General features: G+C 45.3%; 1 protein-coding gene across 2 annotated transcripts in view; it reads right to left on the reverse strand.

Moving 5' to 3' along the window:
• Positions 1-16,080, reverse strand: part of LOC135904609 (FERM, ARHGEF and pleckstrin domain-containing protein 2-like) — a 220,828-nt gene that overhangs the window by 7,837 nt on the left and 196,911 nt on the right. For both annotated transcript variants that reach the window (XM_065435478.2, XM_065435463.2), the window contains 2 exons: positions 14,580-14,687; positions 13,092-13,237 (listed from right to left, as the gene is read on the reverse strand). In XM_065435478.2, the coding sequence (XP_065291550.2) occupies positions 13,092-13,237; positions 14,580-14,687 (254 nt within the window). The remainder of the gene's footprint in view (positions 1-13,091; positions 13,238-14,579; positions 14,688-16,080) is intronic.

Raw genomic sequence — 16,080 nt, forward strand, 5'->3', positions numbered from 1 at the left:
GGCGAACACATGTAAAACAAACATTTATACTTTAGAAAGTTTGCAAGACCAGGCTCTACGGACAAGTCTTGGACAACCATGATGAGCCTCGACTCATGCAACAATCGTGATTGCTACAGACTACTTGGTTCTAACATATATAACGTTTGACAACCTTAGAGAAACATTACCCAGTCACTATATTGCTGCTTTGCCAGCACAAGGACTTCAAGCCACATTTTCAAAACTTGTTGCGACACATCAAGGCTACCTTCAGTCTGGCTTTTACCCAGCAGCAAGACAACTGTTACACCTCTGGTGTCTACGAAAGCCACAAGTACGCCTCACGATTCCAGGAATTACAAACACTCGTCATTCAACAGTGGCTTTACGTCAGTTCACACTGTCATTACTGAAGAAGGCATATGAACAAAGAATGCACATTTACACTGGTGGATCTGTCTCAGGCACCAGCTCCACAGGCGCTGCTATCATCCTCCCGGCCTTACAAGTCACAATTACATTCAAAGTGCCCCATACAATGACCTCTACGGCAACAGAACTTGCCACTTTACAAGCCGCTATTAATTACATCACACAAGCGAAATCTCGAAAGTGGGTTGTTTTGACTCCAAGACAGCCCTTCAGAGTATGCAGTCAGCCTTATGACGTAAGACCCATGAACAACTGGTGTTTGAGACCAGAGAGGTTCTCCATCAAGCCCTCATAAACGGACATGACATCATCCTCCAACGGCTTCTAGGGCACTGTAGCATCGTGGGAAATGACCCTGCTGATCATGCCACCCGGTCAGTCCATAAAGAAACCCTGACACTTCATATGCGGGGGGTTGTTTACTTGTTTAAACCAAGACTGGAACTTTGTGGAACACCCCGATTCTCTCCAACTGCAGTCTCCACTGGCTGGATCCTACATTGAAGCTGTAGATTTCATCAAACTTCTCCAACCATGATGCAACTTTACTATGTCGCCTCTGGTTAGGGGTGACTTTTACAAAAGCGTACTCATTTCTTATTGGAATGACCAACACACTGATTTGTGACTCGTGCAAATGTGAAGAGAGCATCGAGCACGTGTTGTGTTTTTGTAATCTCTATGAGATAAAATGCAACGTTTTTCGGAAGTGTTAAACCGATTAGATAGCAGAACATTTTCAGAAACTAAGATTCCCGGACCATGGCCCCATGCGTCGGAGTCTCACAAAGCGATGCGGGCACTGCTACATTTCATGAAATCGACTAGCCTCAGTGACTGATTATAGGCATGAAGCTATGGCCAACCGCACGCATTCATACTGATAGTACCTTCTTTCTTCCCTCCCTCTCCTTTCTTTTCTTCCATTAAACACCCTCTCCTGTCTATAGTAGCAAACCGGAATTGCGTCTGGTTGACCTTCTTCCTTTTCCTCCTCCTCCTATTGCTGTTGTTGTTGTGTGACTTCATGTCACAAATACAGTGTCTGCACAGAAATTTACAAAACAGAAATTCTGTGCTGCACAGAATTTTACAAAATGGTGAATTTTGTGTGGATATCTCCCAGTATTTTATCAAGTTCTGTGTATTTGTGACCACTAGGAACTCGGTATCGTGCAAAATATGGCAGATAATCAATAAGGATATCTTAAACAACTGCTTAATTACCAATTACAGAGTAAACACTGCAACTCGAAAATTGAGGACCCAAAGTCATATTATTAACTCAACAAAACTTCTCTAAACAAAATCGTCTTGGGTGCTAGAGCCTGCAGTACTTTGGCGCTGCGGACGGCCCAGTATGGCAGTACCAAAAGAAATATCAAATAGTGCACCAGTGACGTCTATCTCTCTATCCTTTACATTGCGAGTGTAGGCCAACAGTAGCGCTAGCTTTCGCTGGCACAGGCTTCGTGGTGGCCTTGTCATTTTTTGCATGTGACGCCAGGAATCGATGCGGAGCATGCTCTATTCTGTTTCCAATGTTGTGGCGGTACCGCAGCTCGGATGATCATGTTTGCCAATAGCAGCAAATAAAGAAAGGCTTTATGGATCAGAATGAAAAGAACTCGTGATTGTCATAGCATTGACACCCGCGCAGCAAGGAAGCAGGTGGCGTTTTCCGACGAGGTGGGGAGATCAGCGTCACTGACAGGCTACTTAATTTTCGTTTGGGTTCAAGGCTAGCGACAGCCAAAATACTGCACACCATAGCACCTATGACGATTTTTGTGACGTTGTTGTTGGGCAACATATGTCTGTCGGGCTTCAATCTTGCAAATGCAATATTGCCTCTAAAATTGCTAATTAAAACTTTATCTGTATTGGCTGCCAAGCCTTACAGTCTGACAGCAGATGTGTAAATGCACCTATCACAAGTCATCGGTGCAGCACCCTGTATTATTTGGAGCAGAAAATGAAACAGCCTGTATACCTGCTACATTAACGATCTGGGAACAAAAGCGAAGGGTGGAGTTGGGGGGTCCAAGGCGGATGTGCTGGTGCTGAAACATCATCCCTCCCTCCCCCAATCCCCGGAAATTTTCTATATCCTCGCCTTCCTGACTACGCTCCGGAAAGGGGGGGGGGGACAGAAGAACTAACAAGTAAGTCTGCTAAGGCGTCTAACCAAGAGCGGTCAGGAGTGACCATGCACTGGCAAGCGTGCTTGTGGTCTGGCCTTAGGTTTCGCGGGGTTCAAGGCTAGTTTATTTATTTATTTATTTGGTATACCTACATCGCCTATACGGCATTATCGTAGGGGGGTTAAAATACAGGTGGTCACAATGGAAACATATTCAGCAACATCAAAAGAATACATCAGTAAATACAACATAGTTTAAGCACTGAAATTCGCAAAAGCGGAACAGAAACTAACAAAGTATAAAACAAAGTGAGTGACAAAGTAACTAACTAACAAAACAGAAAAAAAAGTTGCGTATGTGCAGAGATGAATAACAGAACAATCAAAGAATATGGCTCTCAGTAGCATTTTCAAAACTAGAAGCTGCCATTACTTCATTAGGGAGCTCATTCCAATCGCTAATCGCGTTAGGAAAAAATGAATACTTAAACACATTGGTATGGCACTGATAAGCTCTAATTTTGTTAGCGTGGTCTCTCCTAGATGAAACGTAATGTGGCTCTCTGATGAACAGTGTTTTGTCGATACCAGTTTTACTTTTATATATATTATAAAGGAATTTCAATCTTAGGATTTTCCTGCGTGAAGAAAGAGTTTTCCAACCCAACCCTTCCTGTATTCTCGATTCTCTGGTAATAAAATTATAATTTCCTGTTACGAAGTGTGCTGCTTGCTTTTGGACGTGTTCTATTTTTTCTGTGAGGTTTTTAGTGTATGGATCCCAGCATGCATATTCTAGAATAGGCCTGATGTTTGTTAAATACAAGGTTGCCTTCAGTGATGAAGGAGAATGCTTAAAATTTCGTCGGAAAAAGTGAAGAAGACAGTAAGCTTTCGCGCTAATTGAGTTAACATGATTAGTCCAGTTAAGCGTTTCAGAAAACGTAACTCCGAGGTACTGAACATCCTTAGCGGTACTGAGTGCAATATTATTTACGCAGTGGAACTGGGGAATTTTTTCTTTTTCTTTGTAAACTGCACATGGTAGCATTTAACAGTATTCAGAGTCATCTGCCACCGCTTGCACCAAATAGATACTTTTTCAAGGTCGTCCTGTAAGACAGACATATCGGCATAGAATTTCACTGCACGATACATGACGCAGTTGTCGGCATACAGTCTAACTGTTGATTTAAGGCCTACTACTAAATCATTAATATAAACTAGGAACAAAAGAGGCCCAAGCACAGAGCCTTGAGGCACTCCCGATAGCACGTGCATTGGAGCCGAGTTTACCCCATTAAGAACAACTTGCTGTTTGCGCAGGTGTAAATAATCCTTTATCCAGCCATAATATGTTCAGGAAGGCCTAGGAATGATAATTTTAAGCAAAGTAGATTGTGTGGGACGACATCAAATGCTTTCCGCAGATCAAGAAAGAGTACATCTATCTGTTCACCATGGTCCAGGCCGAGTGCAATGTCATGAGTGAATTCGGCTAGTTGTGTTACGCACGAAAAACCAGAGCGGAACCCATGCTGAGCCGAAGTGAAAAAGTTATTCGTTTGAAAATGTTTCATCAGATTAGAGTACAGGACATGTTCGAGAGTCTTGCAGCAAACGGAAGTTAAAGATATCGGCCTGTAATTGCCTACGTGTGTACGATCGCCCTCTTTAAATATCGGAGTCACGTTGGCTGTCTTCCAATCTTCGGGCAGTTTTTGATTATCTAGTGACTTGTTGAATAATATTACTAAGGCGCTATCTGTCTCGAACATTGTTTCAAAACATGATTAGAAATTCCATCGGGTCCATGAGCTGAATGCAGGTTTAGGTTAAACAAGCGTTCAAAACTAGTTGAGTGTTCAAAACTAGTTGAAATTAGCGAGACCCAATGGCTACGACACGGATAAGCAGGGTGGCCAAAGTTTAAATGCTATGCAGGAGGCCGCGGCCAAGCGTGAGCAGACAATAGTTGGCTTGAAAGCAGATTTTTGCTTACTTCAACCTGTTTATTAAACTGAATCAATAAATATACACAAGTAACAGTAGGAAGAAGCGCACTGATCCAAACACCCTCCTTGATCGATGTCAGCTGTTGGCCAATAGCAGCTGTGTATGGGAATCTGCTATATTGCTAAATAACATGTCCATAAAAAGGTGAGGAGCGGGCTTCTGTTGAAAGTAGAGCGTCTGCTAGAAAGGTGACTTCGCACTCCGCTTGCGAGCTTCACAAGCTGCACATGACTGCAAAACTTCACAGCAGCATATGCTATCTGTGGGCTATGTCTTTTCACCAAGCCTGAGGGGGTGGTTCAGGACTCCTTTAATACAGGTTTAATGAAAACAAAGAATTTCAACCATGAAGATGACTCTGTTCACTGAAGTATCATGACTAAGTTCCATTTATTCTGCAGCTGAAAGCAGTAAGCCAGGTGCTCAAGTTTGGTGCATTGCTTTCTATTTTGCAGGTTTCAAAGAATCATGCACATCTTGTGATGCTGATTGACTGCTTGGTTCATCAAAACTGAAAGGAAAAATTATGCCACATGGGGAAAATATAACACACAGTTTATGTGGAGGTGTCCTAATATGGCAAGAAAATTTAAAAATAGTTTCAACTGTGTAAGTCGACACTACACTGGCAATAACATAAATAGTGGAATGCCTTTACTATTGTTCTTTTTTTACATATAAGGTTAGAGATGATGCCAATAATGTTCATGAACTCAAGAGGCTCTTCAAAATTGTATATTTCCGGATGTGCCCATAATGCGGCAATAAAGTAAAAGAGGTATTTATCAGAATATTGAGCCTTTCAGAAAGAACTTGTGGCAATGGATAGTGCACCATTGTACAAACATGTTTCCAACAGTCCAAATAATACATTATTTAAGTTGGTGATGCAAACAGAAGAAATACTCCATACATGGGCTCCCAATTTACTTTTCAGAGGTGGTGCCACACGGTTTACTCAAGTGATCACAGGACAATAACTGGAACAGTATGTACTGCATTTTGCAGTATATAGACTTGATTTAAAGTTAAGAAATTTAGAAAATTGTCAACAAACTTGGGAACTCAGCCTTTCGCACATTCACTTCTGCATATTTGAAAGAACACTATGGGAGGTAAAAGTATGACAAAAATATGAACATGAAGTTGGGGCACTCATACAATTCATACTCACCACCAATGTTTAGCTTTGCAGTTAAATGAACTTGATATAATTTGCACAAGTAAATTTGGAGCCAAGGCATTTTGCATAGAACGTCCAAACAAACTAAAAAAATACAGTAGACTCTCGTTACTTCAAACTCGAAGGGACCCCAGGATTTTGTTTGAATTATCAGGAAGTTTTAATTATCGGAAGTTCTCGCATATATGACTTTGAGCAAGATTACAGTGCACATTACAATTAATTATCCACTTAAATCATATTTTAAACATTTCACTCTTTAATTACACAGTAAAAACAGAGCAAAGGTGACGGATCCAGAACAAGTTTAATGGAAATCTATGGCTGACTAGACCATTTGAAGAAATCAAGAATTGCTGATTGTTTTTTCTTTGCATGTGCATTAAGAACAAAGTTCTCTATTCCACTAAGAGCAGCCAGTTGTTCTTGAGAATTTTCTTCTACAGTCAGAAATTTGCAGACCTCGGCAAGGTAGTGGAAGGCCTGTGCTGCTGTCACAGAGGATTGCTCTTCTGATTCCTTTTCACTTTCGCTGCTGTACTGTGCTGGCAGCACCTCAGCCACCAAGTCGTCCAGGGTGTCTTCCCTGCACACGCAGAGGTTATCATCGGCAGCCGCAAATTCACTGAGGTCAGCAGCTATGTTGTGTGCTTGGAGTGCAGAAAGCACTAGCCTTGCTTCATCGCTCTCCATTTGGAGGCAGTCTTCACCTTCATTTCGAGCGCAGTCAGGCAAGGTATCACTGGTGTGGCCTGGTATGCGGAAGGCATGCTGGAAGCAGTTCCGTATCGTTGCCGATGTTACTGCACTCCATGCGTCAGCTAGCATTCCCACAGACGGCAGCAGTGTTACGCTGTACGACATGGAATTATCTATGCATATTAGCATCCTCTTAAAGGGATAGTGAATAAAAAATTTGTCACCGAGATTTCTGTCTCCAGTGATAGCTGTCGCACCGAGAGCAACCAAAACAACACTCTTTCTGAGGAGAAGTGAGCTAAAAGTAATTATTTTAGTGAATATTTCTCAAATCACAGCACCTACCGGCCTCCTCCGAAAGCTCTGGCGAAACCGGATATCACGTCACACTTACCCACCTCGAGGCCCAGTGCGAGCGATCGTCCACACTGAGCGCGCGAAGGGGCGAGTTGACGTTTGCAGCAACGCGCTTTCTTTGTTCGACCGTCCCATTCGTACCGCTTCCTCGTGTGTGCTGTTCGAAAACCTCGTCTTTGATCTCGTGGATTTGTGGTTTGATGTGTGGAGCAGCCGTGTCAACGCCGCAAAATGCCGAGCGTCTGCTGTGCGCATGTGAAAACGGCAGGCAGCGGTAGTCTTTTTCTCGCGTACTTGTTCACGCTGTAGTTTTGCGCACAGGTGCCGTTTGACCGTAATTTGTCGTTTGTACGACGTTCTGAGCCAGATGTTTGGCCAATTCTGCCAGAATGAATCGAAATCCGCATCGTCTGAAGCGACGGCTGACGCAAAAAAATTTGCCGGCATGAGACTGGTGGCGCCATCTCGTGTGCACCAAGGGAAGGAGTGCTCGGCTGCGATGAAACAACGGGACGCTGAAACCGCTGCGCATGTACTATTTCACTCCATGAATAACAAGGCGTTTCTGCTTACAGAGGCGCATTTCAGTCACTGCAGATGCCTGACTCCAATCCTCACCCGTTGCTTCATCGCATCTATTCTCAAAACAGCTACTTGCGCGCATCAAGCACCTGCCGCGCGAGAGTCGACAGCCTACTGTCACGTCCATTGCGCGGCCGTGCTACTGTTATGCTCACGCGGCCGGCCACACCTGCTCCGATGGCGTAGGTACAGGGAGGTCTACACGCGTCAATATCTAACGATTTCTACGTTTTTTTTTTTTGTACAGTGTGTACTCATGGCACTTGTATTCTGCATTGATGGCTTTCATGTTTTACGCGCTAGCAGCTACCCATCCAAGCGGGCGGAGCAAGCCGCTTTGCGCAGAACGCAGAGTAAATTCCTTACGTCGCCTGACATTGCATAGCCTGAAGCATAAGCGTCCTCGCTCTGTTGAAGCCAAACATGGCAAAGCGTTTGCGTGAGTGAATCACGCTGGGCGCACCACCCCGGAAGCAACACTGTCAATGAGGCGTGCGCCTCTCGTCTCGCTAACTAATTCGTGATAGGTGGGAGCTTGCGATCTGAGCCGCAGGAACAGCGTTTAAATCTGGTTTCCACCTATGATGCCGCCCCTGATCTCCCGAGGCGAACGCGTGTACATGGAATGCACAGTGTAAACACCACTTTGTTGGTCCAGACTCTCTCGGCACTGCGGAGGGGGACTGCTGCGGCGGGTCGTCGTCAATTTCGCTTGACGACGCGGACGGATCGTAGGCATACGCCTTTATCGTTCGTGGTCGTTCAGTAGGCCGCTCATCCAAGTCGGAGTCATAAGTTCCGCTCATGCTATCGCTCTCACTAGAACTTTGCGTTTTGCACTGCGCAGCGCGAGGAAAACAAAACTGCGCAGCTGGCCAGCTCGCTCCGCGGCTGCTGAGGGTAGGTGTGACGTCAGATCCGCCGGCTTGTTGTCAGGTGCGCTTTGCGAGTGACGCGGTGGCCGCTCATAGAGACTCAAAAATAAAGCCATCCGCTCAAAAGTAACCCAAATAATGACTATATACTATAGCAATCGTGTCTTAGGAATGCAATTGTGGGGCTTTCTCTATATTCTTCGATTTTTATTCTGTATCCCTTTAAGGAGTAGCTTTCTGTAGTTTATGTTCAGACATTTGATTACCCCCTGATCCAGAGGCTGGAGGACAGCTGTTGTGTTTGGAGGGAGGAATTCAAGACGAATTGCCTCCAGCCCCTCCACGTCACCGTGAGCGGGACAATTATCCACTATTATCAGCACTTTTCTTTTATCGCGCTTAAACGCATGTCAAGTTTCCGCAGCCAATCCTCAAACAAAGATTGCGTCATCCATGCACGTGTATTTGCTGCATAAGAAACGGGAAGAGTTCGGCTGCCTTTAAAGCATCTCGGACGCTTCGATTTGCCAACAACGAAAAGTTCGGGCTTGTGACTACCATCCATATTGGCACAAACCATGACTGTGAGCCGCTCCTTGCTCAGCTTTCCGCCGGTGCAACGTTCCCCCTTGCGACACAATGTTTGCTGAGGAAGGCACTTGAAGAACAGTCCCATTTCGTCAGCATTATAAATGTCAGCCGGGGAGTATTCAAGCAGTAGGCTCTGAAGACGCGTCTGCTGCCAGTCGGTAGTAACCGCCTCATTGACCGCTGCCGCTTCTCTACTTACTGTTTTGAAAGTGAGGCCATGTCGCTCCTTGAATCGTGACACCCATCCATCACTACACTTGAAGTCTTCAATTCCAAAGCGCAAAGACAGTTGTTCGGCCTTCTCTCGCAGGATTGGTCCACTTACTGGTAGACTGCAGCTCCAAGCGCACTTTAGCCAAAGAAAAACTGCCTTCTCAAGCTCTGGATGCGCCGCCTCCCTAAGCCTTTTTCTGTCGGGAGCGAAATGGCCTGCGTTGTTTCGCAGCTTGTCTTTCGCTTTCACAATCGTTGTCAGCGTACTTTTTGTGATTCCATACTTCAATGCCACAGAACTCTTCTTCGCTCCAGCCTCAACTTCTTCTATGGCTGCCAATTTTTTTTTCACCAGAAAGGGTTCGGTACTTCCCCCGCGGAGACATGATGCTACCAACGCGGGCGACCAACCAGGGAAAGAAAAGCGCGAGCGGTCACGTGATTCGGAATCGGCCGATGCTACTCGCGTCACTTTCGCACCTTTTTTTTTTTTCCTTTTCTCGTGCTCTTTGTTTTTACGTCAGGTTTTACGTCAGTTTTGAGCGTTTTGACAAACGCAGGTGGACAGTCGTCATTTCCACAAGTTTTGAGGGTTATGTGTTTTAATTTCGAACTTCCTGCTTTGAACTGGCTAGCAAGCATGCTAGCAAGCCACGGAAAGTTGAGCAACAATGTGCCCTTCGGGAGGCTTTTGTCTTGAACGTTTGTTTGTTAGGCTCTTGTTCGCTTTCTTTTATTTTTTTAGGCCATAGTGCGCTTATTTTAACATTTTCCGCTGTTGTGGTGATATAAGAAGTCAGATTTTTCACCAGTGGTGGCAACGATAGCCGATAATTTTCGGGTATGGACAAGCAAAAAGTACTAATTAACCGAATTGCGGTGTTTGAATTAAGCAGCCTTAAAATACATTGAAAACATGGCAAACCAACCAAAAATTTGATTTTTGTTTGAATTAACCGAAAGTACGAATTATCAGAGTTTGAATTATCGCGAGTCTACTGTATATAACTAGGAGAGAGTATATGTGGCATGTACTAGCATCATTACCTTTTCCATTCGTGCCCCTTTTTACTTTTGATGCACTTTAATTTGTTGTAAACACCAGCATTTCCAACAGTGTGGCCCACAGACTCCCAGGTTTCCTTCAAGGATGACCACATTGAGGCCACATCTCTGGCAATTTTTGTTCATCATACGAGACAAATTCAGAAGTGCATTTATGATAACTTATTCAGGCAAATATGTGCCTTCCATGAACACAAGGCTTACCCTAACCGAGATATGTAGGCTTTAACTGATGCGCACTTTGCTTTCGGTGCTTCGCCAACTACTCTGTGCAGATGGGCAGTGCTTGGCTTGTGCAACTTTGGTCGCTTATTGCAAACAGTGGTCGCTTACTGCAAACTTCTGTCACTTGTTGCAATGCACCGGTAGCTTGTTGCAACGCACCGGTCACTTGCTGCAATGTACAAGCTGGCTGCACCATTAAATTTACATGACTGCCACATTCAAATGCAATGTAAGATATAGGACTATTACAGATTGGCGATGTATCAAGGGGAGCACAATACATGGAACCCAATGGGATTTAGGTTGGGACCGTGAAAATGCGATGTAGCAGCCAGGAAAAATGCAGCAGCGAGAAAAATATCAATGGGGTTCCATAGTGTTAGAAATTTTTCTGCTAAAAATAAATACATTTTTCTTAATTTTGTGTGCCTTATGATGATATGAATTTTGGGTGCTACGAATATTTTACATGACCCCGTGAAATTCGTATCACCAAGAGTTTACTGAATTTATTGTGTTCCAACAGAATGACAAAAGAAGGGCGCAGACAAAAGGTCATGGGCATCGTAGCTTTCTCACTATCCAGTGGACACCTGAAGTGTCTCTTTGTCATGGAAGGAATACAAGGTAAAGAAATAGAGAATGAGGGCAGGAAAGTTAATAAAAAAGATGTCATAAAGAAAATATGTTGCATATTGTTACGTCCAAGCGCGTCAAAGGGACGCGGGGATCAAGAAGAGAGGGGAAGAGGAGAACGAAGACTGTGCAGCGGCCATTCCTGTTGTTCGTAGCCTGCCGTTCCTGCTCTCGCACGCCTCAATAAACCCCTTTTCCCCGTGCTTGTAACAAATTGGTGGAGGTGCGGGGTACACCTCGTAACCACGGAGCCTACGCTGCTACAACTTCGCCGAAGCCGTCGACTTGCCGGACTTCCGCCACCCTCACCTGACATGCCTGAATACGCCTGCCAGACTCCCGAAGGATCTGACGCGGCTTCTAGGCCAGCACCTGGTGTTCCGTGGCAATACTACCGCGTGCCACTCACTTTCGGAGGAAAAGCCGGAGAAGATGTCGACGAGTGGCTCACGAACTACCGAAGGGTGAGCCGGTCTAACGGTTGGAACTCGACCGCACAGTTGTCCAATGTTGTATTTTCCCTTACCGACACTGCGCTCGTCTGGTACGAGAATCACGAAGACACGCTCACTTCGTGGGAGCTTTTCGTCGAGGAGCTCAGAGCGTGTTTTGGAGATTCTAGCGCAAAAAAGAAACACGCTGAACAGACGCTTTCGCAACGAGCTCAGATTCCCGGCGAGACCTGTACGACTTATATAGAAGAAGTGCTGAAACTGTGTAAAATAGTCAACTCTCAAATGTCTGAAGATGACAAAGTTGGACATTTGTTGAAAGGAATAGCCGAAGATGTCTACAATTTTTTGATCGGCAAGGAAAGCTTGGATTCCGTGTCTGACGTCATTCGCCACTGCCGAACCTTCGAGACGCTGAAGATGCGACGGATAATACCGAAGTTTGGTCGCCTGGCTAATGTCACGACGGTGGCGAGTGTAGACCCAAGCTCGTGTGTTGACCTTCCATCCACTATACGGCAGATTGTTCGCGAAGAGTTGCTCCATCAGGAAGAGATGTACCGTTGCACACCCGGCATCACTGGCGCGTACTCAGCACACGAGATGAGAAACACGGCCGTTTCGACGACATGGCAACCCACGGTGAACTCAGCGACCATCGAGTATAGGCCTACCCCACAAACGAGAGGGACCATGAGCTATCAAGGTCATGACTACGACCAACGCCCACGCCGTAACATGCCTCCCCTCACTGAGCGCCTCACTGCCTCACTGAGCGCACTAATCGAACAATCACCAACATGCTTTCCATGTATGTTGCGTCCGATCACAAGAATTGGGATGAAGTTCTACCGTTTATTACTTACGCCTACAACACCGCCAAGCACGAGACAACCGGCTACAGCCCCTTCTTCCTTCTATATGCTCGGCCGCCCCGGTATACGCTCGACACTGTCCTCCCTTTTTACGACCACGACAATCCTACGGTCGCCGATGCGCTATGCCTCGCTGAAGAGGCTCGGCGACTTGCGCGTCTTCGGACTTTGGCATCACAAGAAAACTCCAAAGCCCGCTACGACGCACGACATCGGCCTGTTACATATCACCCTGGTGATCTCGTTTGGCTTTGGACTCCCACAAGGAAGCGCGGTTTGTGTCAAAAGCTGCTGGCAAACTACGATGGACCGTATGTTGTCATCGACAAAGTCAGCGAAGTTAACTATACTCTCGCGCGCCTCACGAACACTGGTAGACGTTCTGCTAGGACACAAGTCGCACATGTCGCACGGTTGAAATCATGCACGCCACGACAAGCTAGTTGACTCGCCCAGGGGGCTTTGTCTGCGAGGGGACGCATGTTACGTCCAAGCGCGTCAAAGGGACGCGGGGATCAAGAAGAGAGGGGAAGAGGAGAACGAAGACTGAGCAGCGGCCATTCCTGTTGTTCGTAGCCTGCCGTTCCTGCTCTCGCACGCCTCAATAAACCCCTTTTCCCCGTGCTTGTAACAATATTACTGAGAAATAAGAGAGCTTTAAAACAACTGGTCTACACCATAACAGTTACAATCAAGATATTTAGAGGAATTGTCTTAAATCTTTTTAGAAGTGAAAACTGTCGACATCAGGCACATGGAACTCACCTCTGATATGCGTACTCGCTCTCAGCACGGAAGAAGTAGACATGGCTGCGGTACTGCAGCTTGAAGACGTGCTGCTTGCCCATCTGGTCACCAGGCTGTGCTACTGTGTAGCCCAGCAGTGGAAGGCTTGCCAGGGGCACAGATTCCTGCCACAAGCGTAGAGTTTCATCCTTAACCACTTCTGACCTGAGCTTTGTAGCTAAAGTAAAATGCTGGAATTGCCCTTATAAGGGCCTGTTAATCAAACAAGAAAGCTGGACTAGTGTCTACATGTACAGTGAAACATGATTTAGTGGCGCTAAATTTATATGGGATGAAGCAAGATACACACAGGACAAATGCCAAACTTCCATCTACTTTCACGCCATTTGCTGCCATGGTGTCAAACTAGTGGACTTGTTACAAAATAGTGGCAGGAGCCATGTGCAAACAATTCTATAACATACTTGTATCTTCTAAGTATATGTATTTTTACATGGAAAGTGCAACATCTCGCACCTTTAGTAAGCTTGCAAAACAGAAAGCACTTTTTCTGCAGCTCTTCCCCGATTCTTGTGCCAACTTTTTTTTTTTCTAGCTCAGCCACAACAGCAACAAGGATGTCACGTCACAAGGATGCCAAGACAGCAAGAAGATACTGGGGAAAAAGAAGAAAAGACCATCAAGAGCTGCTTGAGTGTGCTTAAGTTACAGTAGGGGACTGGCTGATACACAGACCCTGCTGTTCTTTTTTTTTTGTGCATGTGTTTATTCAGTAAAGATTTTATGCCATACAGAAGCTAATTTTTCGTAGCTATTTTCTCCAGTTTCAGTATATTTGAACAGTTCATAAATTCCTTTGTCTGTCATAGCCTGAACAGACAAACATACCACACTGGTTATAACCAGGACTGCCCTTCTAATACACAAACATGGCCATTTTTTCTTCTCTTGTTGGCTCGGCAGATACTTCATGCTACACAGAAACTGGTTCTCCATTGTCGGATTATTCCAATTCATAATTCATCAAGTATAAATAAGTATCTTTGCCTGTAAAGTGTGCATGAACCTGACACACTGGTTTGTAATAGCTGTGAGAGAGTGACAGAGCACTGAGATATTTGCTCCGCCTGCAAATTTGCAAGGTTTTTGTGTGTTTACATGAATTTTCCCAAGATGCAACAATAGGTATGCAATGGTATTTCTTGCACGATTTGCTCCTGGAGAAACGGGGAGTGCACTGAAAACGCTAAACGAGTATACTTGAGAGTGGAAGGGGCTGTGCAAGGGTGGGTGCCTAAGTTCTGTTGGAATTGGCTGTCATTGGATTATTGACAACAAAGAAAAGATGGAAGGGTGTAGATGTCCTAGTGCCTACTTAGGCAACATGACAAGAGTCAATGCAAATAGCATTTTCAGCAAAATTTACTTAGGTTAATGTTTGGGCTAACCACTGCCCGCATTTGAAAGTGACATGCAGTTGTCAAATTCTATATGACAGGCTCAAACCTGGAAGGACTTGTAGAAGAAGAGGCAGAAGTTACTGAACACCACCCACAGCTTCTGCCATCCACTGCTGTTCTTGAACTTGCGCAGCAGGTAGCCACTGAGGTAGTGCTGCATAACAACACATCCAGAAGGGCATCAACCTTTCACAACAGTGGCTAAACCATTGTGCTAATCTGATACCCATACACAAAGCCACCTGCAAGAAATAAAAACTGTAATAACCCAGACAAAATACTAATTGGTATAAAGTGCTTATGGGCTGCCTGCTGTGCTAGCATTTCAGGTCAGCTTTTAAATGGTTCCAGTGACAACTTTAAGCGAACAACACAGCTGCACCAAACTTAAAGAAGCATGAAGCATTCATGATGACATTTTCACAACTAATCAAGATGATTTATGTTGAATTCCAATGGCGGAGTCGGAGCAAGTTTTTCTGCTAATTTCGGAGCAAGTTTGTTCCAATGGCAAAGTGAGGGCGGGAGTAAGGTGTTGCAATGAGAGAGTCAGAGTGGATTCAGAGCGGGAGTCACTCCGTGGAGTAGAAAAAGATGCTCTGCCAAAATCGGCGGAGTGGACCGGAACTCTGCGTGACGTATTTCCTTTACCACGTTTGTCTGCTGGGAGGCGCCACCGGTCATGACTCGCAAGGAAGCAAAAGCTGCTGCACCCTTGGCGAGATATCCATTCTACACTTTTAAAAAAACAACAGGTGAACGGCGTTGAAGAGACAAGTGACCGGTGCGGAGGGGCTGGGAGCAAACAGCGGAAGGAAATTACAACACGCAAGGTATCCTGGGTAACTCGGTGATAGAACTTCCGCTTCCGCCTTGCTCCGGTGGCGCAGGTTGTGTTGGACTCGCGGATCTGGAGGCGTTGCTCTGCGCCAGCGTCGAGTGCTCGCTCGTGGAGTCCGCCGGCTTTTCCGACTCCGCCATTGGAATTCAACATTAGTTAACAAATCCAATAATGAGCTATGACATCGCTTGTGAAGTATAACTGCCTTTTTGTACCTTGTATGTGCTTTTCTACAATATTAATTTGTTCCATTTTTAAATATATAGGTTCAACAGAACATTACTCTGGTATTGTAGGATGTTATGGGTGCGGTTTTACATTGCGTGCTGGAGGAGGCCGAAATGAAGTGTTGTTGACCGCTTACGTCATTGACAAAGTTTGCAGCTGGCAACATATCGTTGGACGGAGCAATAAAGAAAGGGCCAATAGAAATGATGCCGCATGTAGTCATATGTGTGTGTGATACCAAGATGACCAGAATAGTCATGAAGCTGCTTGAGAACTGTGGAACGCAGTTGGGCTGGAACAACGAGCAAGGCTGTCGAGGCGAACACTGTGGCAGTAAAAAGTTCCATCCCAAAGCGAGGATATATGTAGTGATGCGTTGGCACTTCGCATACTTAAACGGTCTATGATAGAGCATAACGTAGGGTCACAGCACCATTTTCTTTCAATGTTAAGCAGGTACAATATGAAAAGAACACGC

The sequence above is a fragment of the Dermacentor albipictus genome, chromosome 1 (assembly GCF_038994185.2).
Source record: "Dermacentor albipictus isolate Rhodes 1998 colony chromosome 1, USDA_Dalb.pri_finalv2, whole genome shotgun sequence".
Lineage (NCBI taxonomy): Eukaryota > Metazoa > Arthropoda > Arachnida > Ixodida > Ixodidae > Dermacentor > Dermacentor albipictus.